The sequence below is a fragment of the Coffea eugenioides genome, chromosome 5 (assembly GCF_003713205.1).
Source record: "Coffea eugenioides isolate CCC68of chromosome 5, Ceug_1.0, whole genome shotgun sequence".
NCBI classification, from domain to species: domain Eukaryota; kingdom Viridiplantae; phylum Streptophyta; class Magnoliopsida; order Gentianales; family Rubiaceae; genus Coffea; species Coffea eugenioides.
Genome location: NC_040039.1, coordinates 43,955,522 through 43,982,077, shown reverse-complemented (window position 1 = coordinate 43,982,077; position 26,556 = coordinate 43,955,522). Strand labels below are relative to the sequence as shown.

The 26,556-nt window shown below is 37.7% G+C and overlaps 1 protein-coding gene across 1 annotated transcript; it reads right to left on the bottom strand.

Moving 5' to 3' along the window:
• Positions 1-259: 259 nt before the first annotated feature.
• Positions 260-26,176, bottom strand: LOC113772140. The gene is made up of 4 exons (XM_027316701.1): positions 25,640-26,176; positions 25,288-25,513; positions 24,586-24,644; positions 260-746 (listed from the first exon to the last, which is right to left on the bottom strand). The coding sequence occupies exons 1-4, from the start codon at positions 25,952-25,954 to the stop codon at positions 378-380; spliced, it is 969 nt and encodes a 322-aa protein (XP_027172502.1). The 5' UTR covers positions 25,955-26,176; the 3' UTR covers positions 260-377.
• Positions 26,177-26,556: the final 380 nt, after the last annotated feature.

The following is a 26,556-nucleotide window of genomic DNA, read 5'->3' as shown; positions in this document are numbered from 1 at the left end:
GCTACAAGACACTCGAACCAGAAATGATCGTAAGACCTTTCGACAATTACAAAAACATGAAGTACAACGATTCAAGAAAGTAATATATAAACAACATTTTCAGCTTGAGACCATGGTTATCGTTTGCTTGAATTTGCATCCATCATGCTAGCTAGACAAGATTGACGTTTAACCTACTTTACATTCTTTTTAGTGCTTCGTAACAATATAATTTCCTTCAAAACAATTAAATCTCTTCCCTTATTTACAAACCAACACTTTCTCTGAAAAGAAATCATACACAAGACTCTCAAAAAACTCAACTACCACCATCACTCCTCATAATTTAGAGCAAAACCTAAGAGATCTAGGTTGCAAAATTGACAATAAAATTATGACTACAAGACTTTAATCATGGTTGCAGGGTGCAAGGTTTTCAAATTATCCGAGAAATCAAAGGTAAGCATGGAGGCCTTGGGCCTTGATGGCCTGACTTCCGTATGCAATTCAGGCAAGGTTAATGTTGGTTGCTTTTCAGGTTTGCCAAGCCACTTTGCTTGCATGTATTTATGCTTCCTCCATGGTGCCATATGCATTTTATTCTCCTTCATGCACTTCTTTGATGCAGAGCACAATATTTTGATCAGAGTTTTCAGTCTTTCAGTCTTTCCAATATATACATCGGGCAATCGTTCAAGTAGCCGGTTATATTCCTCACAACCTCTTGCCATCATGAATTCTGACTTGAAATTCAACTCAATGATCACCTTCACTTCACCTTTAGATGTTGTGTTTTGAACAACTTCCAAGTAGGTATGCTCTCCTAAACAATTAGCAAGATTTGGTTTAGTTAAGAAGACTAATAAGATAGCATCTATTGTTTCATATCAATTTGAAGTCAAGAAAAACACACTCACGCGAAAAACAAAAAACCATCAAATGTTGTAACGTGCCTTATTAGCCATCATTAGGAAAGATGCGTGCAAAATTGTTCTGAAACCTCAACTAATTGTATTGCTATGGAACCATTACAGATACGTAAGGTCCACTCAATGGATAAAGATGTGCATCTGGGTAAAGTTTCCAACGTATATAGTAGTAATTTAAACATTTTATTCCCAAAAGTGTGACATGCTGGACCCAAAGAATGAGACACTTAGGGACCACATTTCTAGCACTAAAGTAGAAAATTTGGTCCTAACAAATGAAATTTAGTAAGCAAAATGCTACTCATAATAGTTTATTTTGTTTCAATCGCATAATGTCAATTCAATTAAGTAATAATAAATAAAACTCAACCTACCGGCTGGAATTTCCTGTGAGCTTTTCCACTTGGACTTGCAAATGGTGCAACTAAATCCATCTTTCTGAAGCCGATCGCAGACTTCTTTTAGCATGCATTTCCGGCAGCCATCAACAGCCCTATTCTGGCAGGCACAATTAACACAAATGGTATTTAACTCCATTAAAGCTTCCTTTGTTGCCTTCCTGATTTTTGATTCAAAAGAAGTGGTCCTACGTAAAGTTGACTGCATTCGAAAACAACCAAGAATATGAATGTAAAATTTCAATTCATATTAAAAAACAAAGGAAAACAGAATCAAGAAAAAGCAGCCAAATATATATGTCATAAATTACCAGCAAAAGCTCCTCTTGGGAATCCCAAAAGGCCTTGGCCGCATCAGCCTTACAACCATTTCCTTCGGTGTCAGCAGCCGCCGCCGCCTCGTCATCCTCCTCCTCAGCCTCATGATAAACGCCTTCTCCACCATCAAAGCCAGTGCTAGAAGAACCACATGATGAACTACCAGATGAAAACTCCTCAACTTCATCAAAGAAGTGAAAAATCATTTCCCCAACATCTCGGGATTCATAAATATTCGTATCACCAAATTTTGCTGCTATTTGCTCTAAAATTTCTTTGGAAACCACTTGAATTTTGTTTGTGGCAGCCATGATAATGATTTCTTGAGATGCTGTGGAATGAAACTGCTTTTGCTACTTGAAATTTAGCAAGAAAGAAATGCACGTGAAAAATGGTCCTAGAGGCTAAGGTATTTATATAGAGGGGCACATTCGGGCCCAAAGGTGACTCACTAGTGACTTAGCATACTGGCCGCCGCGGCGCTCATGATTATCTATATATTTTCTTGGAAGGCATCCCTCTACACGACCAGACTAGGAATAATTGATGTAAAACAAATGTGGATATTCTATAGCTTGTTAGTGAATATAGGATGTACCCTTTTTTATGCCAAGCAAATATGAAATTACCGCTAGTCATATTCAAATTTACTCCAACAGGGTATATTATGCACTCTTTAACTAAGGTTCTGTAGGATACAAGTAATACTCTATTATTAAGTATAACATAGTTAATGTATAGTTACAGTATAACCTTTATCCTTTCTCTTGGGTCTAGATATCCTTTGCAGTTACGGGGGCAAACTAAAATCACGGTTGGCACTTTGAACGATTAAGATTGATCTGATTCAAGATCATTTTGAAATCCGTTCAGCCGATCTCGATCGTTAAAAGTCCTTTCTGGTTGCACTTGCAGTCACAGAGGATCAGCATCCCCTCTTTAAATAATTAACTTATTTGTTTAAGCATATTAAATGGCTTGAATAATGGGAAGTAGAAGCTCATTAATTGTAATTACGATTTCGTTTGTAGGCTTAAATTCCAATGTTCATGAGTTTTTGGCCAAAACAATCTACTTCTCAAAGAATAATCCCAAAGTAATTCTTTTTCCATTTTTATTCCCTTGTTAATCCATTTATTGCCACATAGGATCCCTATTAAAAGAAAAGAATCACTTGTAATTATTTTTTCTCTTATATTACTAGCTTTTTTTTGTTTCTATTTGGTGCCCCAAGAAAGTAAATCCATATTAATCAATGCTTTAAAATTATCAACTATCCCTTGAATTGCAACAATTTTGCAGAAGAAATTTACCCTTTCATGGAAACAATAATGACAGTCTCACTATTGTGTATTCTTATGGCATCACCGCATCAGATAGCAAGCACATTTACATATATATCCTATCTTCTAGCTATATCTCGCTTTTATTGTTTTGTTGTGAGTTTTTGGCCAAAACAATCTACTTCTCATAAAATAATCCCAAAGTAATTCTCTTTGTTTTTATTCCCTTGTTAATCCATTTATTGCCACATAGGATCCCTATTAAAAGAAAAGAATCACTTATAATTTTTTTTCCCTTATATTACAAGCTTTTTTTTGTTTCTATTTGGTGCCCCAAGAAAGTAAATCCATATTAATTAATGCTTTAAAATTATCAACTATCCCTTGAATTGCAACAATTTTGCTAAAGAAATTTAAGAAAAGAGCAGAAACACATATGGTATTTTTTGGTGTTAACTTCTTCTGATTTTTATCTTCTTCTTTTTTCTTTTTTCTTTTTAAGGTAGCTGCATAAACTTTTCTTCCTTTTTTTGGAGAAAAAAAATAACTTATAGGTATATTTTATAGAAGTAGGTTGATAGGTTGGCTCCTATCCTCATTTGCCAGAAGGATAGGACATTAGCACCAATGTCAGTTACTACTTAGTAGATTCAAGAAACGTTAGAATAGACATTCCAATCGCTTATGCGTACATTAGTAGGAGAGCAGAAATGGCCCTTGGGCATCTGAATTATTCCCATTTCCAGATCTCATTTTTCTTAGTTTATTTACTTCAAAATGGACCTTCCCATGCTGCAGGCACAAGTGCATGACTAAATTCACAACTATGAACCTGCCCATCCTGCTGATATAAGATACTTTCTTGGAGCTATCTGAGAGACATCAAGGTCCTATTATCACTGTTGAGGATGAACAGATTAATACCTGTCCCAGCTGTCCCTCTTTGTCTCTCTATCTCTCCCTCTTTCTGTCTTTTCAAAAAAAAAGAATGATCCATTCAGGCTACTAGATTGTAGAGAGGACAAAATGGCTTAATAATTTTGTCTGTAATTTGCACTTTAACCCCCAAGGTTTGCTTAATATCTCTTTTTCCCTTGAGTTATTGAATGTAGGCAGACTATTTTGGCTTACAGTTTCTTTAAAATGATTTATGTTTAATTACTTTGACTAGCTAAAAGAACAGTAACCAGATCTAGATATGATCCTATCATGTATTTATATTCTAAAGTGTTCTTAATAATCCTATAATCAATTGTTTAGCACCTTATAAGGATCAAATGATAAAATATTACACGAAATAAAACAAAAAAAAAACAGTAACCAGATCTTATCATGTATTTATATTCTAAAGTGTTCTTAATAATCATATAATCAACTGCTTAGCACCTTATAAGGGTCAAATTATAAAGTATTACACAAAATAAAACCAAAAAGTTTGTACTTAAAGAATAGGAGTTAGTCATGGTGCGACAAATTGCACCACCGAGTTACCTATTCTTTATCATGAGTTAAAGATCTCCCCCCCCCCCCCCAACACAGAGATGTTTAAAGACTTCCTTAAGAAGCTGTAAGAAAGGTAAGGAATAGATTATATTATGATTAAAACTATTGTTTGGGAGCCCTCCCAGGCCTCCCTTCACTTGTTTGTCCCCCGTGGAATCCCAACCCATGGGGGGAATTCCTTCAAGCGCCGGGGGCTAAAGTTACAGGACTGTTATGATAAATAACTTAAAGTATAACTCAAAGTAGGGTTTCATATTAACGTAGGACCAAGAAGACTTTCGGATCAACTACGACGAATACGCTACTTCTTCTATTGTGACGGAGTTCAAATCTCAGTCACTAGCTTATGAGTAATGTGCTTAACACTAGCTTGCCGTCCCTCCTTGAACTAAAATTAAAAGGCAAAAAAAAGGCAAAAAATCTTGTTTCTTTTTTTTTTTTTGACAAACGATACCAATTTTATATATATTAACACTTGAAATTACAAGAGTTAATTACAAAACGGGTTAACTACCCCCATATCTTTCCTAGCTAGTTTTGATAACCAAGATGGGAATGATCCCTCCCATTCAATTATCCTAACTGACTTAACTGCAAATTGAGCCAAAGCATGGCTACAAGTATTAGCAGTCCTGGGAATAAACAAAAACACACAACAGTCAAAGTTCTTCTTCAAGTCTTCAATGTCATCCAGGATCGTTTGCAACTTACAATCCTGTCTATTGCTTGAGTTGATTAGGCTTACCACACATTTGCAATCAGATTGGACCTCTATTGTAGTCCATCCTGCATTTTTGGTCATTTCCAACGCACTCCTTATTGCCATTGCTTCCTCGATTGCTGGTACTCCTCTCCTCCGTGTCACGATGCCTTTAGCTTTCACTATCTTTCCATGCCAATTCCGCGCAATGATCCCCAGGCCTGTCCGGACCATCTTAGCTGAGAGTACTGCATCCGTGTTTATCCTTATCACCCCTTCTTTAGGTGGTTCCCATTTCTGTTGTGATTGCCCATTCTCCTCGGCTGGTGTAGCTGGTCTTCCATTGGTTTCATTGCAAGCTTCATACTCAAGCCATTCACTGTGAGCTTTGTCGACAATCAGTTTTGCATTCCCCCTCTCAGCTTGGAAAGTCATTTTGTTTCTAGCCTTCCACACTTGCCATAAAATGCTAACCGTAAGCTGGATTCTGTCCAGGCCATGCGCCTCCTTTGCTGATTGCATCACAGCAACCCACCAGTTCCAAAAGTTGCCTTGTAGTTCAGCTATCCCATCCCATTTCACTGGAGCAAGTTTCCATACCACTTTGGCAGTTGGGCAAAAGAATAACATATGTTCAATGGTTTCAGCATTGTCACCACAGCAGGAACATATGTTACTTCCCTTTCCTATCCTCTTAAAAAGTGTTTCATTTGCAGGCAAGGCATTTTGTAGGCATCTCCATAGGAAGTGTTTTAGTTTCAGCTTGATATTCAAACTCCACAGCCTTTTCCATACCGTATGTTTCCTAATTTCCCAACTCGTCTCAGGTTCATGTGCCGTTTTGCTCCTCATGTTGTCAACTGTCCCTTTTGCGACAGCTTAGCCAGTCTTTACTGTGTAACTTCCAGATTGGCTATACTGCCAATAAAACCTGTCTTTCCTGCCAAAAATACTAAGAGGGATGCTGGAGATGAGAGTGATGTCTTCACTCCTGAACCACAGCTGCAGGAGATCAGATTTCCACCTCCCATCCTCAATTAATTCATGGACATATACGAGTGGGCAGCTTGTTGGTCTTGGAGTTGATACACAACCATTGGTCGATCCAGGTATCCACTTATCCTCCCAAATCCTCACTGTTCTACCATCTCCCACCCGCTTCCATTGCCCTTGTTGCAATAACTCTCCCCCCTTATGGATACTTTTCCAGCACCAAGAAGCCGTGGGCGGGGGTTGTGTTTCTATCCAGTTTCCCTCTTTCATGTACTTTGCTTTCAAAACTTTGCTTACTAGCAAATTTGGATTAGTGATGACTCTCCAAATTTGCTTCGCAAGCAAAGCTAGATTGAGAATCTCTAAGTCCCTAAAACCCAACCCCCCTCTACCCTTCACATCTGACAGCTTGCTCCATTTGACCCAATGCATCTTCTTTTCGATTCCCCCCCCTCCCCACCAAAATCTAGCTAACCTAGAACTAATCTCCTTACACAACCCACTAGGGAGTTTGAAGCAAGACATAATGTAATTAGGCATGGCCATGATTACAGATTTCATCAGAATCTCTTTACCCCCTTGACTGAGCAGCTTGTGTTTCCACCCTTGCAACTTGCTATTTATCTTGTCTTTCAGGTACCCAAACACCTGGTTCTTATCTCTTCCTATAGTCATAGGTAGACCTAGATACTTACCACTTTGGGCCTCCCTCATATTATCCAACACCTTACACACCTCCTTCCTAATCCTGTTGGGAGTGTTTTCAGAGAAAAACATGGCAGATTTTTCAAAGTTCACAACCTGTCCAGATGCTTGGCCATAGTGGTTGATGACTTCCTTAATCTTCAGAGCTTCCTTCTTACTTGCTTTGCAACACAACAAGGAGTCGTCTGCAAAAAACAAATGTGACACCATGGGGCTGTCTTTACTGACTTTGATTCCAGTGAGTTCCTTTCGATCCACAGCTTTATTGATTAAATTGGAAAATCCTTCAGTGCACAAGATGAACAGGTATGGAGATAAGGGGTCTCCTTGCCGAATGCCTCTAGAAGGCTTAATATATCCAACCTTCCTACCATTCAAGTTAAAGGAATATGAAACAGAGGAAATACAAGCCATGATCCATTGGACAAAAATAGGACAAAAACCCATGTGTATCATAATTCTCCCCAAATATTTCCACTCCACCCTATCATAAGCCTTGGACATATCTAGCTTAATGGACATGAAACCAACTTTTCCAGATCTTTTGTTTTTCAAGAAATGTAAAATTTCATGGGCAATCATGACATTGTCTAAGATCTGTCTCCCTGGGACAAAGGCTGACTGTGAGGGGGTAATACAGGGGTGAAGGACAGATTTCAGCCTATTAGCTAAGATTTTGGAGATAATTTTGTAAAGCACTGAGCATAAGCTAATAGGTCTGAAGTTAGAGAGAATCACTGGATTGTCGACCTTTGGAATTAAGGAAATTAAAGTTTCATTTACAGATTTAAGGAGGTTTCTAGTATGAAAAAAACTAGTAATGGCATGTATCAAATCATCTTTAATGATGTGCCAATATCTTTGAAAAAATAGAGAGGACATACCATCAACTCCAGGGGCTGTGTTAGGGAACATAGAGAAAGTAGCGTGTTGTATCTCCTTCTCGTCCACTGGTTTAATCAACTTTGTGTTCATAAGATGGGAAATAGTGCGAGGTATTCCCTGTAGCACTTCATCAAACTCAGAAGGTTCCGTGGAGGTGAAAAGTTCCTGATAGTGTTTGCTCAGTTCCTCTTCCACTTCTTGTTCGCCTCTACACCACTCTCCATTCGCCTTTTGCAGCATATTGATTCTGTTCCTTTTCCTTTTTGCCATGACACTTAAGTGAAAGTAGGCTGTATTTTTGTCCCCCTCTTTGAGCCATCTACTTCTTGATTTTTGACTCCAATAAAGCTCTTCATCCTTGTAGGCCTTGCTCAATTGTAGCTTCAGGTTCGCCGCAGTCCCCTTGTCCCACTCTTCTTGCTCCCTTAGTGCTTTCAATTGTCCTTTTAATTCCTGGATTACTGCCCGTGAGTTACCTTTTGTTGTTCTATGCCAATCGATTAGAGCTAACCTGCACTCTTTTATTCTTCTTACCACCTTGAACATTCGAGAACCATGTTGATCTTTGCCCCACGCATTCTTGACGACTACCTCAGAAGAGTTGTCTTTTGCCCAACGTTGGTCAAAAAAGAATCTTCGTTTCACTCTCTTTTGCGCCGGGCTAAAGTCTAAGAGAAGAAGACTGTGGTCAGATGCCTCCTTTTCCACATGCTCACAGATTGCTTTCTCATATTGTTGCACCCAGCCCACACTCCCTAAACATCTATCTAACCTTTCTTTTATTGTCCCTTGCCCTTCCCAAGTGTTGCTCCAGGTCCACGGCGCTCCCTCGTATCCTATATCCACCAACTCATTCTCAGAGATGAATCTATTAAACTCCCTAAAGCTCCCATCCGCTCTCTCTCTCCCTCCCCATTTCTCCCCATTGGAACAAATATCATTAAAGTCACCCACTAGGATCCACTTATCTCCCCATTCCCTCTTTTTTTCCTCTATTTCCTTCCATTGTTGCTTTCTTATACTTTCCTCTGTACTTGCATAGATTCCTACCATCCACCAGTGGTCGTTATTGTTCTCATCCACCACCTCTGCTGCAATATACCAATCCGTACCATATACATTCCCCAAAGTAATCTCCGCATTCCAGAACAAAGCTAACCCCCCTGCTTTACCTTTAGAATTAACCACATAACTATTCTCCATTCTAACTCTTTTTTGTACCGATTTCATGAATGGTTCCTGATTTTTCGTCTCACTCAAAAAAACTATACTAGGAGAGTGGAGGTGAATTACCTCCTTGAGTTGGGGAATTGTCAAGGGGCCTCCTGCACCTCGACAATTCCACACCGCAACCTTCATTGATAAGGTGGAGGCATTGCGGGGCTAGCCTCCAATTCCCCTCCTTGTTGGGTCATAGCTGGAAGCACTTTTGCAAGCTTGTGCTTTGGACCCTCGACATTGTCCTCGTCCATCATGTCCAGGTCTTGTCTAGTGTCCTGCTCTTTTCGCTTCCCCCCTAGCCTGCTCAGCAACCCATTATCCGTTAGCTCCCGTGAAGGTGCTCTTGTGGTACGCAAGCTCCTCCTCCATTGTTTCACCCCCCCTTGTATCTTTCCTTTCCCTGGAGGCTTACCCTTTTTATGCGCCATTCCTGTTTCTGTACCTAGCAAGTTCCTCTTCTCAGCTGCGGCTACCAATTCGCTGACCATGTCTTCTTCTGTTTCCATGACCTCTTCGGGTATGATTACATTTCGAACTCTACCTTCCCCCAGGTCCACTGTGACCTTACTGATTTCAACGATTTCCTTCCCTTCACACCTGCTTCTCTCTCTAAGTAGTTCCTCATGATTGACTCCTGTCTCCCTTCGTTTTTTCCCCTCAGTGTTTTCGCCTAGAATTTCTCTCCACTTATCCTCATTTTCTGCTTCTCTCTTATCCTTATCCATGTCCTTTCTTTCCTCCCTTCTGGTACTTGTTCCAGCTACCACTTCAGGCCCTTTGCCCATGGTGATTCCAGCATTTGGTCCAGTCATATTGCTTGCAGGAGTTACCACCACTGCTTTGTGATTTATTTCGCTGCCATCCATTTTCGCAGTTCGCAAAGGAGAGACCATTATGTTCCCTCCTCTCAGCCATGCCCCATACTGACCCTCCCTCCTCGACTGCCCCTCCTTCCTTCCCCCAGTACATAGTTTGTCCCCATGTCCAACTATCCCACATTTGTAACAAAAATCCGGACATCGCTCATATTTGAATTCTACCCAAGTACTCACACCTTCCAGCGATACTAGAGTTCCTCTCGGCAGAGCCTGCAGCAGGTCTATCTCCGCTAATATTTTTAAGTGCCTCCTCTCCTTCCTCCCTCCTGGTGGAACAATTACCTCCCTGGTGGCTCTAAAAACTCTCCCTAATTAGAATCCCACTGTTCTACACACCCAGTGGACGGGTAAGTTCCAAATTTGTACCCAAAGCCAAGCAAACCTGAAGTGGTTGGGGTTTCTGTCACACCCCAACTCCCACTCTTTGACCACTAGGATTTGATTATCCATGACCCAAGGCCCTCCCATGAGAACTTTCTCACGATCTTGTTCCTTTTCTAACTGAAACTGAAAGATATTTGGGCCCAGTTCCGTAACTACCATATTCCTCGGATACCCCCAAGCATGATTAGTGAAGTTTTTGATGCCAGTGAAGTTTGCCACCTTTTCTCCTATCAATTTCCCAACAAGACACCTACTGCAATCTTGGACCCCCTCACTTATATCCTCGGAACATAGAGCTATCCCTTCCCTCTCTGACTGTGATAGCTCAAATTTACTAAAGGCTCGAGCTAGCTCGTCCTCCATTTTGTCGAACACCTGCTGTGCCTGGTAACCCGCACACTATTTCCCTTCTTAGTAGCACCAGTTGGTTAAACCTGCAAAACAGAGGAGAAAAACACACCGAAAAAAACAACTCAGAAAACTAACTCCCTATAACAATCTACACCACTGATCTAGCAAGGCACCTAAGCTCCCACCCAGAAAGGTTATGGTTAATATCCGATAGTTATCCTATGGATCATGGTTGCATTTCCACTTGGAAACAGAGTAGTAGTCTCGAAAGTGATCAGAGTAGATGACCCAATTGGGTGGTTTCAGACGTACAGAAGGTGAGCAGATACTATTGTTTGTTTGAAAACCAAGAACTCTCTACTTTGAGTTGCCGCTAACCGCATGAGGCGTGAAACCTCCTAGAGGCAGGAGATGTGCTCTCAAATAAGAGAGAGAGGCTCTCAAAGTAGAGAGAAAAAAGAATCTCGGTTGGCTTTGAGTTTTACGCCAATATGTTTTCTATCCCAGGTCTGTGGATTAACCCCAAACGGTCGAGAAATGGAAGAGGTGTAGTACAGAAGTAGGACTTTTATGAAGATAATTAACTTGTAGGGACACTTTAATGTAGTAGTTGAAACTACAAAAATAATCTACAGGAGAATTCGATGGTCAAGAGAGGGTGATTTTGCGTTCAGTTTTCCTCATAATTAATATGTCTGCTGACATGATTAACATCATTAGGGGACTTCCATTGGCATCGGTATGGGGGATCTAGTGTTATTCCTATTAAATCTGATGAAATCCAATGCCAGTGGGGCTAATTTATATGGTATCTGAACAAAATAAACACATTTTTAAGGCCTAACGAACTTGCGATTTACAACTATTCACTCTGGAGAAAATAAAATATTTGCCAAAATCAAACCATTGAAGTGGCGAGCTATTCATTCACCTAGTCGAGAAGAATGAAAGAAAAGAAGTGAAAAGAATCAGAATCAAAAGGCAAGGATCCCAAATAATTTATAGTAGTTTGAATCCTAGTTAAAAATGATATAGCTGCTTTTATTAAGTTCCTATCCTAACCAGTTGGCATGCAAAAAGGACCTCCAAAAGCACAGAGAAAAATGTCATCCATAAAATTGATTCACGCCAAAATGGATTTAAAAGTTGTACATGTTAGTGATAGAGGCTAGTACAATATAGGAAAGAATAAATACAAACTGGAAAGAAAGAAATGATTGAAAATAACAATCTGAGACTTGTGAGTACAATTTCCTTAAAACAGATTCGCCCCTTACAGGTTGAGTGCTTGAGGTTCAGTAGGCGTCTGTCTCCTAGGATACAACAGATTAAAGGTGAAAATGTTAGCACCAAACTTCTTCACCACAGCGAACTCGAACTAGAGCAATATGGAACACTATAAAAGATGAAGATGCAAGAAGGAAAAATAGAGAGAGCGATTGTTTTTGAAACAAAAAGAGAGTTATCTATTTATAGATGCTGGCCAAGGGTGATTGTAGAAATTGGAAACAAATGTTAAATTCCACTTAATTATCTTTTCACGTACATACATGTATTCTTGATAAGAAAGCTCCAAATTCAAGTATCAATAATTAAGTACATGAATACTTAATTCCTAAGTACATGAATCCTTTCTTGAGAAAAAAACTTCAAATTCATGTATCAATAATTAAGTACATAAATACTTAATTTCTAAGTACATGAATCTTCAGGTACATGAATGATAGATAATTATCCTTGGATTCTATCAAGAGTGTCATTATGAGAACGATTTTCTCATTCACTCTACAATGAATTTTTCCATTTTTCCAATAATCCCCCACATGAATGAAAAATTGTTTTGAATTTGACTCTACAGTAGTGTTCCACAACTGAAACCTGCATAAGATAGGTTGGTGTTACCCTTTGAACCTTCTCTTGTGAAATACACTTACTTTACTAGCAATCCAGTAGACATGATGTCTTTGAACTGTCCTGCTTTTCAATGTAAATGAACCATATATTTCACATAGGAATCATGCTCCATTAGTTCCGTTCTCATAGTTATGTTCGTTTTGGCCATAAACATCTACCTGGTTCAGCAAGAGTTTTTCAAGAATTGAGCCCTAAACAATTCTCTTTTGAAGCGGCCCCACTTCACTCTCACATAGGTGATTTACTTAAGTCTCCAGTAATTAATTACTTCACTTGAGAATCATTAAAGCACACCATTGTGCTATCTTTAATTCTCCTTTGCGTCATTGTTTCATTATGGAATGGGTCTAGGGATATCCCCCCACAATGACTATGCTAAATCCTTATAATTAGGTTGTCCTTTTAAACCTAGATATTGGGAACTCCAATCAGTTAGGTTGGGTTTCCTTTATAACACTTAGCCTTCCATGGGCTTTAGTCCCATTCCCGTTGCCATTTTTGCAACCAACTCTCTATTCAATCCTTTGGTTAGCGGATCCGCTATGTTATCCTTTGATTTCACATAATCAATAGAGATAACTCCTGTTGAGAGTAGTTGTTTAATCGTATTGTGCCTACGACGTATATGTCTAGACTTACCATTATATATGTGACTCTGTGCTCTTCCAATTGCTGATTGACTATCACAATGAATACATATTGGTGGCACAGGTTTTTCCCATGTTGGAATGTCCTCAAGGAAATGGTATAGCCATTCAGCTTCTTCTCCACATTTGTCCAAGGCAATGAATTCAGATTCCATTGTAGATCTAGTTACAATAGTTTGTTTAGAAGACTTCCAGGATACTGCCCCACCGGCAAGTGTGAACACATATCCACTTGTGGATTTTGAATCTTTTATATCAGATATCCAATTTGCATCAGCGTACCCTTCTAGAACAGCAGGATATCTAGTGTAATGCAGTCCATAGTTTCGAGTGTACCCTAGGTATTTAAGTACCCTTAAAATTGCTTTCCAATAATCAGCACTCGGATTGCTCGTAAATCTGCTCAATTTGCTCACTGCATATGCAATGTCAGGTCTAGTACAACTCATTAAATACATTAGACTGCCAATGATTCTTGAGTATTCTACTTGAGAAATACTCTCTCCTCTATTCTTAGATAGATGGAAACTATTGTCTAATGGAGTTCTTGCAATTCCAGAATCATCCTTATTGAATTTTTCTAGAATCTTGTCCACATAATGAGTTTGGCTCAAGACCAAGCCGTCTGGTATTCTTGTAATTTTAACTCCTAAAATTACATCAACATGCCCCATATCTTTCATGTCAAATTTTGAATTCAACATGTCGTTGGTAGACTTGACCATTTTGTCATTACTACCAACAATAAGTATGTCATCTACATAAAGACATAAGATGACATACCCATGTTCTGTTTCTTTAGTGTAGACACATTTGTCACACTCATTTATTTTGTATCCATTAGTTATCATTGCATTGTCGAACTTTTTATGCCATTTCTTTGGCGCTTGTTTTAGTCCATACAATGATTTTACTAATTTACAAACTTTACTTCCTGTTCCCGGAGTTATGAAACCCTCAGGTTGCTCCATGTAGATTTCTTCATCTAAATCACCATTTAAGAAAGCCGTCTTTACATCCATTTGATGTATCTCCAGATTTTTCAATGCAGCGATAGCAAGAATCATTCTGATAGAATTTATTCTCGTAACAGGAGAATAAGTATCAAAATAATCCAAACCTTCTTGTTGCTTGTATCCTTTGATTACAAGTCTGGCTTTGTACTTATCGACAGAGCCATCAGGTTTCATTTTCCTTTTAAAGATCCATTTGGACCCTAAAGGTCTACAACCAGGAAGAAGATCCACTAACTCCCATGTATGATTCTGTAAAATAGAATCAACCTCACTTTTTATTGCTTCTTTCCACAAAAATCCTTCAGAAGAACTTACAGCTTCTATATAGGTTTGTGGTTCCTTTTCTAATAGAAAAGTTGTGAAATAATCTCCAAATGATTTTTCCACTCTAGCCCTTTTGCTACGTCTCGGTTCATCTTGTTGAATCAAGTCATGATCATGTTTTCCTTGATTCATAACTTCATGTGTTCGTTTTGATGAACTTGATGCACCATTCGATTTACAAGGAAACACATCTTCAAAGAATGAAGCATTCCTTGATTCCATTTAGAGCTGTTATTCGAGTCGAGCCGAGCCCGAGTAGTAGTGGTTCGAGCTCGATTTGTACGAATTTCGAGCTGGCTCGAGCTCGCTCGATAACATTGTCGAGTCGAATAACTAGCTCGAGTTCGAGCTCGTTAGCTCTATATTTAGCTCGAGCTCGGCTCGAGCTCGACTCGTTTAACACAATCGAGTCGAGCTCGTTAAGCTCGAGCTCGAGCTCGAAATATTTACCATAGCAGCCATCTGTTCACTGCAAGTCTGTAACCATTCAGAAGATGCAAATTTGGCATACATATTTGTTGCTGAGTGGGGATTATGGATTTAATCCAATTTAGCAAAAGAGAAAAGATCAAGCAGTCCCACCAAAAGAGAGCATATGTAATTTTCTATCAGTCCAACAGTCAAAAGAGCCGTGTTTGACTTGGTATGAATGTCCAGCAACTTAGAAATGTGAAAATTACTCCTCTAAATTGATGAGAATTCACTTTGGCATTCATAGTACCTCAGCCATGGTTGCTGATGAGAATTCACAAGTAGTCAAGTACTCATATTTTGTTCACGTACAACAAACATCAAAGCAATAATCAAGTCTAAAAGACAGCAAACAATAAGAGCTACAGAGCAACAGCAGTAGCAATTTCTAAAATTTAGCCTTCATTTTGAGGAAGCTCAACTTCATGACACGTAAAATGTCTCGACAACATCCGATTGATCCTACAGAATAAAAATGTAAAAGTCATGATATTTTCTAAAAATAAGAGCTACTGAGCTAAAAAAATGAAGTAGAATACCAAAGGACAGCAGCAGCAATTTCTAAAATTTAGCATTCTTTCAATTTTGAGGAAGCTCAACTTCATGATACGTAGATGACTCGGCAACATCAGATTGATCCTACAAAATAAAAATGTCAAAGACTCAAAGTCATGATATTCTCTAAAAATAAGAGCTATAGAGATAAAAGATGAAGTAAAATAATCAATTAACCACATATTACTACTAGAAAGCGTAATACACTTACACGAGACTTGGTTTTTATTCCATGAAGATTGCGAATCCAATCACTACCGCAAAGTAGCATTTGCACTGTCTCAACAGACATAGAAGCTCGCCGATCATCAATTACTCTTCCCCCAGCACTGAAGGTAGATTCAGAAGCCACAGTTGTAACTGGAATAGAAAGTAAGTCACAGGCCATCCTTGACAATATTGGAAACCTCCATCTTTCTCCTTTCCACCACCCCAAGACATCCAGATTAGCAGATGCGTCACAAGCATACCTACTTTCTTCTAAATAAATATCTAAATCTGATTTTTCAGGTGGCGCCTTGTCAATTTCACTAACATGCATTTGAAATTTTTCCTTGCCAGTAAGAATTGGAAGTCCAAGTTTCTTAACATTCCTCTGAGATTGAGCCGAAGAACTACTCACTTCCTTATGTTTACGCTTTACCGACTGCCTCGGTGGTTCCCCGGCAAGGGAGGAGAAGTGAGTATCAACATATTCATTGTAAAGCTCATAAAGAAGCTGTTTAATTTCATCAATTTTCACAGCAGCTTCTTCCTCACCATAAATAATCGGAAAAGCATGATAAATGAGTACCATTTTGTACCTTGGATCAACAATAGCACCTAACGAAAGCAACACATTGGTTTCTCCCCAATATTTGTCAAATTTTACTGACATGCTCAAAGCCATGGCCCTAATTTGATCAGAAATATCAAGAGCTTTTTCATTTAAAAGCTCTTTAATCCTATAAAGCTCCACAAGAAAGATGTTAGAAGTTGGATAGTCGGATCCAGAAATCATGTCAGTGATCTCATGAAAAATACCCAAAAATCGACACACTTCTTCTACTTGCAACCACTCGTAATCACTTGGAACATAGTGAAACCCCGGGTCAATGTCCTCATATCTTGGGAAAACGTCCTTGAAGTCTAAAGCCGAAGCCAACATGAGATATGTGCTATTCCATCTAGTTGGACAATCTAGAATCAATTTCCTAGAGGGCAACTGTAGCTGTTTCGCAATTTTGGCAAATTGATTTAGGCGACCCTCAGAGTTGTTCAAGTACTTGATCCCCTCTCTAACAGTATCAATCACATCACCTAGTTGATTGAGGCCATCTTGCACTAAAAGATTAAGTATATGTGCATAACACCTCACATGAAAAATTTTTCCAGCAATACTTAACCTCTTTCTTAGAGAAAAATCCTCCCTAAGTCTCCTAACACAAGCATCATTATAAGAAGCATTGTCTACCGTGATGCTGGAAATTTTATTCTCGATCCCCTAATCAATAAAACATTTACTCAAAGCATCAGCAATAATTACTCCCGTATGAGGAGGTGGCACATTACAAAAATTCAACACACGTTTTTGTAACGCCCAATCAGAATCAACAAAATGCCCTGTTACAACCATATATTGAATTTTTTGACCAGATTTCCATAAATCTGTAGTTATGCTAACTCGACTAGCACTCTTTAATACAGATTTCAGCTTTCTTTTTTCAAGTTGATAAGTAGAAATGCAATCCTCTTTGACAGTTTGCCGGGTAATCTTTTTATAAAATGGGGACACAGCTTTCATAAATTTATTGAATACAACATGATCCATCATAGAAAATGTGTATTCATGTGCAAGCACCATATGAGAAGCAAGCTCCCGTACCTTGGCATGGTCATATGAAAAATTTGTGATCGAAGTAATTCCATCGGATGGCCCTTCGGTAAAAGACAACACTTGCTGTTTCATCCTATTTTGCTCTCCCATTGCCATCTTCTTTTGTAAACATGCATTTAGATGACGCTTGTGTTGAGATGTAGCTCCAGTTGTACTCTTGGCAAATAACTCCTTACAATGATTGCATTGCACCTTTCTATTCCATTGTCTAACTTCACAATTTTCATATCGTCCCACACCGTTGATTTCTTTTTCCTTTGCTTTTTCTCAAAGGGCATTGCTGGTTCTTCATTTCCACCATCACCTTTTTGCTCTCCTACTCCTCCTCCTTCATTGTCATGTTCTTCTATTATTTCTAACTCATCTTCAGTCATCTCATCCGGATTTTCTTCAATATCCAGTTCTTGATCTACTACTTCATTTAATTGCTCCATAGCAGGACTTGAAGATGAACCTTGGTGGGAATTAAGAGGGCTGTACATACCTATATATTAAGAAAAAAATTTAAGGCATAATTATAAATCAAAGGTTGCATGTCAAATTTCATTATAAATAAAAAAATTCCAATAATTTCAATTATCTATTACAATATGAGAAAATAATTACTGCTCATATTGAAGGCCAAATCCACTTGACACCAAGCAATCTACATAAACTGATTAAGCAATCAATTCATCTAGTTGGTCATGTGGTAGAAATAAGAGTTTATGAAAAATTGGATAAACTGATTAACAAAGAAACTAACGTATTGTAATGGACAAAATTTTTTAAAAGATTCAACCAGTCAAACATAAACTAGTCAACATCCACTATCTATAGGCAGCATATTTTTTTTCATGTCATTTTCAAAGTTTCTTTTTGGTTTCTTTAGCAGCCCCTCCATGGAAAGGTTTTGTCAAATCTTCAAAATACTACCTGTCTCCACAATCTAAAAAGTCTGCGCAGAAGCCCATTGCATCATTTGTCAGCTTCCACACGAATATAGAGAGTATCAGACAAAACCCACATCCCAATAACGCCTCAAAAGTACAATATTTTAGCAAAATACCAAAATCCCTAAATCCTAATTACCAAATAGAAGAAGATAATGCACCTTAATTTTTTTTTTGGATCTCAGCTCTATATGTACGTAACTCCAAAATCAGAAATCAAGTACAGAAAAATACACGGGTTCACCAGGTGGCGGCTGGTGTTTGCGCAACCAAGGCGGTGGGCTGGTGCGACAAGTCAGCTCCTCTGAAGAGCGATTGCTGATGCTCCCTGCAAGAGCTATTACCGAAGGGTGAATTGGTGATTTAGGGTTGACGCCTGACGGGCCAAAGTCTGGACGGAAGAGAGCAGAGCCGAAGAGAAGGCAAAAGCCCAGAGGTGAAGGCGGAAGAAGAATGAGCGAATGAAGGATTAGGGATTCGGGAGTTTGACTCTAGAAATAGATGGAAGTATTTTACTGAAATAGCCATAATTAATGAATTGACATTTTTATCCCTCAAATTCGAGCATTTCGGGTAGCCCGCGAGCCGAGCTTGGCTCGGCTCGTTTAATTAACGAGCAGTCTTTAGGCTCGAACTCGGCTCGTTTATTCTAATAAACGAGCCGAGTTCGAGCCTTAACGAGCCGGGTCGAGCCCGGCTCGCGAGCTGCCCGATTCGAATAACAGCACTAATTCCATTATCGTATTTTTGTGTATATCCGAAATTTCTGAATTATACACAAGAAACCGATAAGCAGCACTATTATGTGCATAGCCTATAAAGATACAGTCCACGTTCTAGGACCTATCTTTATTCTCTTTGGTGTTGGAATAGCCACTTTTGCAAGACACCCCTACACTTTCAAGTATTTGTAGGATGGTCTCCTACCTTTCTATAACTCATAAGGAGTTTTATCTTGTTTTTTCCGGGGTACCCTATTTAAAAGGTAATTGCTTGACAAAATAACTTCACCCCACATATTTTGAGGTAATCCTGAACTTATTAACATCGTATTCATCATTTCCTTTAATGTGCGATTTTTCCGTACAGCAACACCATTTGATTGAGGTGAGTAAGGTGCAGTTACTTCATGAACAATTCCATATTTTGCACAATAATCACCAATAGGTGTTTCATATTCACCACCTCGATCACTTCTTAACCTTTTAATTCTCCGGTTAAGTTGATTTTCAACTTCATTCTTGTAGAGAATGAATTTTTCCAAGGCTTCATCTTTACTTTTAAGCAAATACACATAACAGTATTTTGTACAATCATCAATGAAAGTGATAAAATATTTATTACCACCTCTTGTTTGAACAAATTTCAAATCACAGACATCTGTGTGAATCAATTCAAGGGGTTCGGTGTTTCTTTCAATTGTTTGAAAGGATGACCTTGTTAATTTTGCTTCTACGCAAATCTCGCATTTATGGTTTGAATTGATTTGAAAGGAAGGAATATGATCCAAATTAATTAGTCTACGCAAAGTATCGTAATTAACATGACCTAGTCTACCATGCCATAAATTGGAAGACTCAAGCAAATAAGCAGAAGATTTATTCTTATTATTCACAATAGTCATTACATTCAATTTGAACAACCCATCGGTTGTATATTCTTTCCCTACATACATTCCAGATTTGGATGATATAACTTTATCCGATTCAAAAACCATGCAAAAGCCATGCTTGTTCAGCAACGATCCAGAAACAAGGTTCTTGCGGATTTCTGGCACATACAGAATATCGTTCAAAGTCAATGTTTTGCCAGAAGTCATCTTTAGCAACACCTTACCTTGACCTTCAATAGCAGATGAGGCAGAGTTCCCCATGAACATTTTTTCCCCTTCAATTTTTTCAAAGGTAGTGAACAGGTCTTTGTTTGTGCAAACATGTCTTGTGGCTCCAGTGTCAATCCACCATTCTTTCGGATTTGACCCCATCATATTCACTTCAGAAACAATAGCAGTCAGGTTCATGTTTTCCATGTCTCCCTCGATTCTATCAAGCAAGTTTGCTTCATGCTTCTTCTTCTTTGGAAGCTTACATTCAGTGGACTTGTGACCTTTTTTGTCACAGTTGAAGCACTTCCCTTGAAATTTCTGCTTAGAGATTTTCCCTTTTGCCCCAAAATTTCGATTTGGCTTTTTGCCTTTGGAGTTTTGCTCTTGCTTATATTCCACAATATTTGCTTTAGCATCAAAAGAATTTATTGCCTTGCAATCAGAACCCCTGTTGTCTTCTTCAATTTGAAGTCTAACAATAAGGTCCTCCATACTCATCTCTTTGCGCTTGTGCTTGAGATAGTTCTTGAAATCCTTCCACCCAGGAGGTAGCTTTTCAATAACAGCAGCTACTTGAAAGGTTTCACTCAAAATCATGCCTTCAGCTAGAATTTCATGCAAGATAATCTGAATTTCTAGCACCTGACTGATAACAGTATTGGAATCCACCATTTTATAGTCTAGAAATTTTCCGACGACAAATTTCTTTGCCCCGGCATCTTCGGTTTTATATTTCCGATCCAAGGATTCCCATAATGCCTTCGCCGTCTTGTGTACTTGATACACGTTATACAGCGAGTCATGCAAGCAGTTCATGACATAATTTCGACAAAGGAAATCGGAGTGCTTCCAAGCATCAACAGCACTGATAGCTTGTGCATCAGTTAAGCCTTCAGACAGTTTTGGAGCATCCTCACTTAAGAATCTCAAGAGATTCAATGTTGTCAAATAGAACAACATCTTTTGTTGCCATGTCTTGAAGTTCAGGCCATGGAACTTCTCAGGTTTCTCACTATGGTTGGTAGAAACCGTAGGAGTAATCATACCTTCAGGTCGTTTCACAATAGTGCCAGAGGCAGAGGCATCAGAAGTAGAATTGTTGGTTTCTCTTCCTGTATTGTCAGCCATTGAGAACAGAATCTGTTTTAAGACTATTAGTGATAGAGGCTAGTACAATATAGGAAAGAATAAATACAAACTGGAAAGAAAGAAATGATTGAAAATAACAATCCGAAACTTGTGAGCACAATTTCCTTAAAACAGATTCGCCCCCTACAGGTTGAGTGCTTGAGGTTCAGTAGGCGTCTGTCTCCCAGGATACAATGGATTAAAGGTGAAAATGTTAGCACCAAACTTCTTCACCACAGCGAACTCGAACTAGAGTAATATGGAACACTATAAAAGATGAAGATGCAAGAACGAAAAATAGAGAGAGCGATTGTTTTTGAAACAAAAAGAGAGTTATCTATTTATAGATGCTGGCCAAAGGTGATTGTAGAAATTGGAAACAAATGTTAAATTCCACTTAATTATCTTTTCACATACATACATGTATTTTTGATAAGAAAGCTCCAAATTCATGTATCAATAATTAAGTACATAAATACTTAATTCCTAAGTACATGAATCCTTTCTCGAGAAGAAAACTCCAAATTCATGTATCAATAATTAAGTACATAAATACTTAATTTCTAAGTACATGAATTTTCAGGTACATGAATGATAGATAATTATCCTTGGATTCTATCAAGAGTGTCATTATGAGAACGATTTTCTCATTCACTCTACAATGGATTTTTCCATTTTTCCAACAGTACATTATTCGTGAACTACAAGTTGAGCTTGTTTTTCAATTAAGGTGATGATGCCATACCATAATGTCCTCTGTAAAGGAGACATCCACTGGACTTCATTTTTAACGGGGCATTTAAAAAATGTTACAGTCTTCTAAACAAATTGCCATTTCATTATTAATAGCATTATACTCGTACAACAACTACACCACATATCTAAGTTAGCATTCGTCTTACAAAATTGGCATGACATGAATCCAGCAAAGTAAACCAACGAAAAAGATACAAATTTATTGGTTCATATCTCACTTTAACAACAAAAGTCGTAGTATTACTATTAAAATCAGCAGTTCAATATACCAAGATGATGAACTCTCTCTAGGGCTTTTTTTTGTAAAAAATAGAAAAAAGTTTGGATGAGTTCGATTTCGATCATAATTACGAGTCAAGGCATGTTTCACTTGCAAGAGTTCTTATAGATTATCCATCAATGCAGCCTTTACATTAACAACAAAATTTGAACACACGATTTTTTGTGAGGAATTGATCCGTTCTTACCGACTAAACTAACTTGTGTTCGCACTTTAGAAACTTAAGTAAAAAAGATTTTACTTAAATAGGAAAAATTTTATACTTTAAAAACTAAAGTGTCTCACTTTAAAGTTTAAAAATTTAAGTGAAAATCAAGTATAGATTAAAAGTCCAAAGTAAAATTAACTCTTATTTTTAAACTTCCAACGGTTAAAGACCCCATAGGTTGTGAACTCTTAACATGAAATAAGGATTTAACACTTTTATATATGTCTGCCTTCGCGAAGATAATAAAGTTGAAATTAAGTAGAATCAATAAACCAATGCCTCAGGAACACCGTGGGCTCCAAACAGCTAGTCCATCATAACAAGAATACAAAGTAGGCACAAATTGTTGTATATGCCAATGTATAATCTTAAGGGTCCACCCTCAAGTTTCAAGTATAAGCCTAATTAACATTGTTTAGGTCAAAACAAGATAAAATCTACCCAATTCAGTATATCCATCCCATTTCAGCAAAGGTTATACCCTCCTTAAAGAAACCAGCTTTTTGATAAAAAAAAATTAGAAAAACAAACCTGAAGAGGCATAAGGACAAAAATCCAGATTAAAAAAATGATAAATTACAAATAACTCCACTATAGTTTCATCTATTAGTACATGACCCTTTAATATTTTAAAATGTCAATTTCACTCTCTATAGTTTCATGTAAAGTCAAAACTTGACAGAAAATAACCTATATAACGTCGTTAATTAAAATACTAGTAGTGCTCTTACTTAAATACTAAATCAAATGACAAATATAATTGCCTGAGATAGAACCATTAATGGAGGGTCATGTGGACAAACGCAACATTTGTGTAAATCAGAGAGGGATTAAGAAGATATTATGATTTGATCACATGCACTTTTGGAGCGCATCTATCTTGCATAATTGCCATAACTAATTGTACATTCCAACCATTTTTTGCTTTATAGAAAACTATATGAGGGTTATATAGCTATCTTAAAATCTTAAAGGGATCATCTGACATTATGTAAAGTCACAAGAAGTTATATATAATTTACCCTAAAAAAATCACCAGCTGGCACGCAAAGAGACATCCGAACGCACAATTAAGAAAATCACGAAAAGAATAGATTTAACCTGAAATGAATTTATATCATTGCACATTCATGAACTGCAAGTTGAGCTTGTTTTTAATTGAGGTGATGATGACATACATAAAATAAAAGTTTGATTAGTACTGAAAACTGTAGGCAGTAGGTGCTATTTAGAAAGTTATGGCAATTTTTGAAATTTTTGTAATACACAAACACACACACATATAAACACACGCATATACATATATACATTTATACATATATACTTACTGTAACAGTGTGATATATAGGAGATAAGAAAGTGATTATATATCAAGTGAATATTTTAAAAACTATCCAAAAGCAAAATCTTGATAAGCTACAAGGATACTCAAACCAACAATGTTCGTAAACTTCAACGGATAGTAGGAAGAAAGATAATCAACATTCAGCTTGAGACCATGGTTACGACGGATTGAATTTGCATCCATCATGCTAGACAAGATTGACATTTACACTAAACTACATTTTTTTCATCTGCTTGGAAACAATTTAATTTCGTTCAAAACAATTAAATCTCTTACCTTATTTACAAACCAATACTTTTTCTCAAAAGAAATCATACACAAAACTCTCAAAATTTCATTACTACCATCGCTTCTCATAATTTAGAGTACAACATAAGAGATCTAGCTTGCAAAATTGACCATAAAATTATGACTACAAGACTTTAATCATGGTTGCAGGGTGCAAGATTTTCAAATTATCCGAAAAGTCAAAGGTAAGCATGGAGGCCTTGGGCCTTGATGGCCTGACTTCCATATGCAGTTCAGGCAAGATTAATGTTGGTTGCTTTTCAGGTTTGCCAAGCCACTTAGCTTGCATGTATTTATGCTTCCTCCATGGTGCCATATGCATTTTATTCTCCTTCATGCACTTCTTTGATGCAGAACACAGTATTTTGGTCAGGGTTTTGAGTCTTTCAGTCTTTCCGACATATACATCGGGCAATCGTTCAAATAGCCGGTTATATTCCTCACAACCTCTTGCCATCATGAATTCTGACTTGAAATTCAACTCAATGATCACCTTCAATTCACTTCTTTTAGGTCCTGTATCTTGAACTACTTCCATGTAGGTATGCTCCCCTAAAAGATTAGCAAAGATTGAATTAGTTAGGAGATCTGTAAGATGGGGCTTTATGTCTTCAAATGGGAAGTCAAGAAAAACACAAATAAAAAACCCATCAAATGTTGTTACGTGCTTTATTATCCACTATAAAGAGTGAAACATACAATTTTGTTCTGAAACTTCTGCTAATTGTATCGCTATAGAACCATTACACATAACTACATAAGTAAGGTCCACTAATTAAGATGTGCAAATTCGTGATGTTTTAATGTATGGTATGAATTAATTTTTTAGACAATGATAACGTATACACTATTAAATACAAATTTTATGTACATGCCATGCATCTAATCATAATCATATATGCATATATATAAGATTAACTTATATAGCAATACACATTTTCTCTTGTAACACATATTATAAAACTACCTTTTATCCAATAATCAAAGTACAAAATTTTTTTTTCTTATTTCCAAAAGTGTGACATGGTGGCCGCAAGAAATGAAACACCCGGGACCACATTTCTAGCACTAAAGTAAAAAAATTTGGTCCTAACAAATGAAATTTAGTAAGCAAAAAGCTACTCATAAGAGTTTATTTTGTTTCAATCACACAAGGCCGATTCAATTAACTAATAATAAATTTAACTCCACTTACCGGCTGGAATCCCCTGTGAGCTTTTCCACTTGGACTTGCAAATGGTGCAACTAAATCCACCTTTCTGAAGCCGATCACAGACTCCTTTTCGCATACATTTCCGGCAGCCATCAACAGCCCTTTTCTGGCAGACACAATTAACACCAGTGGCATTTAACTCCATTATAGCTTCCTTTGTTGCCTTCCTGATTTTTGATTCAAAAGACGTGGTCCGACGTAAAGTTGACTGCATCAAAAAACAACCAAGAATATGAATGTAAAATTTCAATTCATATTAAACAAAGGAAAACAGAATCAAGAAAAAGCAGCCACACACACACACACACACAGATATATATATAAGCTAAATTACCAGCAAAAGCTCCTCTTGTGAGTCCCAAAAGGCTTTAGCCGCCTCAGCCTTAGAACTATTTTCTGCGGTGTCGACAGCTGCTGCCTCGTCGTCCTCCTCCGCATCCTCATGATAAACGCCTTCTTTACCATCAAAGCCAGTGCTAGAAGAACCACATGATGAACTACCAGATGAAAACTCCTCAACTTCATCAAAGAAGTGAAAAATCATTTCCCCGGCATCTCGGGGTTCATAAAGATTGGTATCACCATTTTTTGCTGCTATTTGGCCTAACATTTCTTTGGAAACCACTTGAATTTTGTTAATGGCGGCCATGATAATGATTTCTTGAGATGCTAAGAGATGAAACTGCTTTTGCTAGTTGAAATTTAGCAAGAAAGAAATGCACGTGAAAAATGGTCCTAGAGGCTAAGGTATTTATAAAGAGGGGCATGTTCGGGCCCGAAGACGACTCGCTAGTGACTAACATACGGGCCGCCGCGCCCATGATTATCTATATTTTCTTTGAGGGCATGCCGCTACACCAGACTCGGAATGATTGATGTAAAACGAATGTGGATATTCTATAGCATGCTAGTGAATATAGGATGTGCCCTTTTTATGCCAAGCAAATATGAAATTATAGTATAGTTAGACTTATTCGAATTTATTGGGGTATATTATGTACTCTATAACTATATGTTCTGTAGGATACAAGTAATATTCCAGTGGAATATTCAGTCATTCATTACAGAAATGGTACTATATTGGGTTTTTTTCTTTTTAGGAAATAGTATTATAGTAGTTAACTGTTAACTCATCACAAATAGTTTGCTACCAATAACTATTTTTGTGTTCTATTGTTTGTGCTGTATGATTGAATTGGGAAAAAAATGTAATATTCAGATGATTGGAGAGAAAGAGCCCAATGATAAGCC

Excerpts from the sequence above, each read along its gene's own strand:
- LOC113772140 (XM_027316701.1), bottom strand. The coding sequence starts at position 25,954 with ATGGCCGCCATTAACAAAATTCAAGTGGTTTCCAAAGAAATGTTAGGC. Across the intron at positions 25,514-25,639 it reads CACAAGAGGAGCTTTTGCTG|TCAACTTTACGTCGGACCAC; the intron begins GTAATTTAGCTT and ends TTTTTGATGCAG. Across the intron at positions 24,645-25,287 it reads CTCACAGGGGATTCCAGCCG|GGGAGCATACCTACATGGAA; the intron begins GTAAGTGGAGTT and ends CTAATCTTTTAG.